Source organism: Palaemon carinicauda, chromosome 29 (assembly GCF_036898095.1).
Source record: "Palaemon carinicauda isolate YSFRI2023 chromosome 29, ASM3689809v2, whole genome shotgun sequence".
NCBI classification, from domain to species: domain Eukaryota; kingdom Metazoa; phylum Arthropoda; class Malacostraca; order Decapoda; family Palaemonidae; genus Palaemon; species Palaemon carinicauda.
In genome coordinates, this window is record NC_090753.1 from 3204943 (window position 1) to 3209003 (window position 4061).

Sequence of the window (4061 nt, forward strand, 5' to 3'; positions counted from 1 at the left end):
CACTTCCTGGGCCAGGAAGGCGTATGTCCCCCAACATCAAAAACCAAGCCGATAGAAGAATTCCCAACACCAAAAAACATCAAAGAAACTGTAAAAATTTCTTTGAATGGTTAATTCTTAAAGCGTTTTATCCCTAACATTGCAGGTATCTCAGCACCACTGTCTGATGGCTTCATATGCAAAAAACTCAACGGCGCCGAGCAAAAATACAGTACTTTCGACTGGGAGCTCCTCGCAGTCTACACAGCGGTAAAACACCTCAAGTACCTTTTAGAAGGTACCCCTTTCACCATTCAAACTGACCACCCACCACTTGTCCACGCCTTCACAAAGACAGGTGACAACTGGTCAGCCCGTCAACAGAGACACATCGCCGTTATCAAAGAATTTCGAAGACTACTCCAATACGTACCAGGGAAGAGAAATTCAGTGGCCTACGTCCTCTCCAGGATAGAAATAAACGCTGTCCACCTTGGCTTTGACTACGAGGACCTGGCACATGAGCAACAACTCTACCCCGAAACCCCAGCCTACCGGACAGCCATGAGAGCTTTAAAATGGGAAGACGTTCTGTACGGGTCATCCAACACGACCCTCCTCTGCAACATCAGTACTGGCCGTCCCAGACCCCTGCTACCCTCCCTTTGAAAAAAAAAGTCTTTGACATAGTTCACTCCCTCTCCCATCCCTCGGGCAGAACGATGGCAAGAATCATATCTAGCAAGTTCATCTGGTATGGGATGATGAGAGACATCACCCAGTGGGCTTGCAGCTGCATCTACTGCAAACCAAGCAAAATTTTCCGACACAGCATCAAAAATCAGAAACTTCAAGCAACCCTAGAGACATTTCAGTCCCATGCACATCGACGTCTTTGGCCCCCTTCCCCCTTCCGGACGGGACCTCTTCCTGTTGACATTCATTGACAGGTTTACGCGGTGGATCAAAACAACTCCCATGCAAAGTTCATCAACAACCTCCTTTCAAGTTGAATCAGCAGGTTCAGCGTTCCAGACGACATTACAACCGACAGGGGGCCGGCCTTCCTGTCAGATGTCTGGGGCGCCCTCACAAAATCATTTGGGATCACCACCCACAGCACAGCCTCCTACAACCCCGCTGACCACGGAATGGTCGAATGGGGCCATCGGTCCCTCAAAGCTTCCCTGATGGCCCGTTGCTCCAATGACAACTGGAACGCCCAGTTACCCTTGTTCCTCCTAGGACTATGGACCGCTCCCAGATCCAACGGAGAATCATCATCAGCAGAAAAAGTTTACGGAGACACCATAGCCGTTCTAGGCGAATTCTTCCCGGCGTCATCCAACGAAAATAACCAGACCACGGAAAGAAAATTCACCCTGTGTCACCAAACTGTCAATGATACAACAAAAACGTTCATGCCACAAGATCTACGGACGTGCGACTTCGTTTTCATCCATGATGATGCCCACCGACCCCCACTAAGACGCCCATACAAAGGACCCTACCAAGTCATCGTCAGAAACCCAAAGGCATAACTTCTACTCATCCACAGAAGAGAAGACTGGGTATCGATTAACAGGTTAAAACTAGCATTCATCATTAATGATGAGCAATTCACGGACAAAACAGACCGTCGACCAAGGATACCTCCTCAACAAAAGGAAAGACGTATAATACCGCCACACCTCAGACAGTCGAGAACCCAAACCCAAGACAACGGGGAGGAATTCTGTCAAATAAAACAAAATCAATTAATAAGCAAAATTCCCCACCGCAACAGTCCCAGTCCGGAAGAACCCTGTATCTTCCAAGAAGATTCAGGAACGGAGGTAGTTAAGGTATTTCCTCCAACTAAAGAAAAAATACTTTTTTTACATAACTCTGGAGGAGTGAGAAGTACTTGTACGGACACCTTACGACAAGTGTGTTTCTATGTCTATAAACCTTTTGTATGTATTTCACGCCTTTGTATTTAAATTCGAGATATTTTGTTCTGTATCAGTAAACGAGGAATTTTCAGCTCTTTCTTCTGATGTAATAATCAAATATGTGCATTTAATATTAAAATTATCATTCCATGAATTTTTTACCAAAGGAAACACAAATTTAAACCAAAGCCTGACTAATCCGCCGTAAGCATTTTTCCGTGCTACTTATACGTCCGCACGTCTCTATGTAGTCCGACTCTCTCGTCAATAAATTATCTCTACCCTCACAGGCCAAGTACACTCCCCTGGGGTACCCCTTTGTTTAAAGGTTCATAAGATGAATAAGAGTTTCCAATGTTTACACAGTAATTTCTACCAACCAAGTAGTCTTTTAGGTATTTGAAAGCTTGATCTTCAACACCGACGCACCATAGATCATTTAGTAGCAATTCATGCATAACTATCAAAATCAGCACTTAGATCGAGTGATATTAAAATACCACATTAATTTTCATCTACTATTTCCAGCATATCTTTCACAACAGAAAAGATGGCTGTCTCCAAAGAGTATAGTTTTCAGCAAACAGATTGGTTGTCAGGCAAAGCTTCTATTATTTCATAGTGACTGATTAGTTGTTCACGAATTACGTATTCAATCACTTGTGAACCTTACCTTATTGCCTTATTTTTTGTTTGGGTTCGCCCCAGGTCCCTCAGTGTGAGGCACCTCGTATATCCACCAGAGTTGCTAATGCATCTTCTGGTGTATTTTGCATCTTCCAGTCTTGGATGGTCTGGGAGGCATCTTAGGTATTTATCGAGCTTATTCTTAAACACATCTACGCTCACTCCTAATATTTTTCTTAGATGAGCTTGCAGCACATTAAATAGTCGATGCATTATCGATGCTGGTGCGTAGTGGATTAATGTCCTGTGCGCCTTTCTTAGTTTACCTGGTATATTTTTTGGAACTATTAATCTACCTCGGCTTGCTCTTTCTGATATTTTTAGCTCCATGATGTTTTCAGTAATTCCTTCTATTTGCTTCCATGCTTGTATTATCATGTAGCGTTCTCTTCTCCTTTCTAGACTGTATAGTTTTAAAAATTTCAGTCTTTCCCAGTAGTCAAGGTCCTTAACTTCTTCTATTCTAGCAGTATAGGACCTTTGTACACTCTCTATTTGCGCAATATCCTTTTGGTAGTGTGGGTACCATATCACATTGCAGTACTCGAGTGTACTACGTACATAAGTTTTTTAAAGCATAATCATGTGTTCAGCTTTTCTTGTTTTAAAGTGTCTGAATAACATTCCCATTTTTGCTTTACATTTAGCCAACAGTGTTGCTATTTGGTCGTTGCATAACATATTCCTATTTAACATTACACCAAGGTCTTTAATTGCTTCCTTGTTTGTGATTGTCTCATTATTAGGTCCCTTGTATGCATATACCCTTCATTCTCTGTTTCCATAATTTATGGATTCGAATTTATCGGAGTTAAATACCATCCTATTTATCTCCGCCCATTCATATATTTTGTTTAGATCTCTTTGTAGTGAGTTCATATCTTCATCACAAGTAATTTCTCTACTTATTCTTGTGTCATCGGCGAAACTTCTCACTACGGAGTTTTCAACATCACAGTCTATGTCTGAGATCATAATAACAAACAGCAGTGCAGCTAATACCGTACCTTGTGGCACACCAGATATTACCTGGGCTTCATCTGATTTCTCGTCATTTGCAAACACTCTGTTTTCTGTTTTGCAGGAATTCTTTTACCCATTTTCCTATCTTTCCCACAATATTATGCTTTTTCATTTTTTTTCTCTAATATGTTATGGTCTACCTTTTCAAAGGCTTTTGCAAAATCTAGATAGATCACATCTGTGTCTTTTTCATTTATCTTATTTTTGTATATGTTTTCATAGTGTGCTATCAGTTGGGTCTGTGTACTTTTTCCAGCTATGAAACCGTGTTGACCCATATTAAACAAATTATTTTTAACCAAATGGTTCATTATTTTCTTTTTTATTACTCTCTCATACACTTTCATAATATGTGATGTTAGACTAACAGGTCTATAATTGCTTGCCTCTAGTCTTGATCCACTTTTGAAGATAGGGGTTATATAAGCTAATTTATGT

General features: G+C 41.2%; 1 protein-coding gene across 1 annotated transcript; it reads left to right on the forward strand.

Moving 5' to 3' along the window:
* Window positions 1-701: 701 nt before the first annotated feature.
* On the forward strand, window positions 702-1520 carry LOC137622168 (uncharacterized). The gene is made up of 2 exons (XM_068352604.1): window positions 702-733; window positions 1001-1520. Exons 1-2 carry the CDS (start codon window positions 702-704, stop codon window positions 1518-1520), a joined length of 552 nt encoding a protein of 183 aa, XP_068208705.1.
* The last annotated feature ends 2541 nt before the right edge of the window (window positions 1521-4061 follow it).

What these genes read in the sequence shown, in the direction of transcription:
- LOC137622168 (XM_068352604.1), top strand. Translation starts at nt 702, where the DNA reads ATGGCAAGAATCATATCTAGCAAGTTCATCTG. An exon ending in ATATCTAGCAAGTTCATCTG is followed by an intron (nt 734 to 1,000) that starts GTATGGGATGAT and finishes TTGAATCAGCAG; the next exon opens with GTTCAGCGTTCCAGACGACA.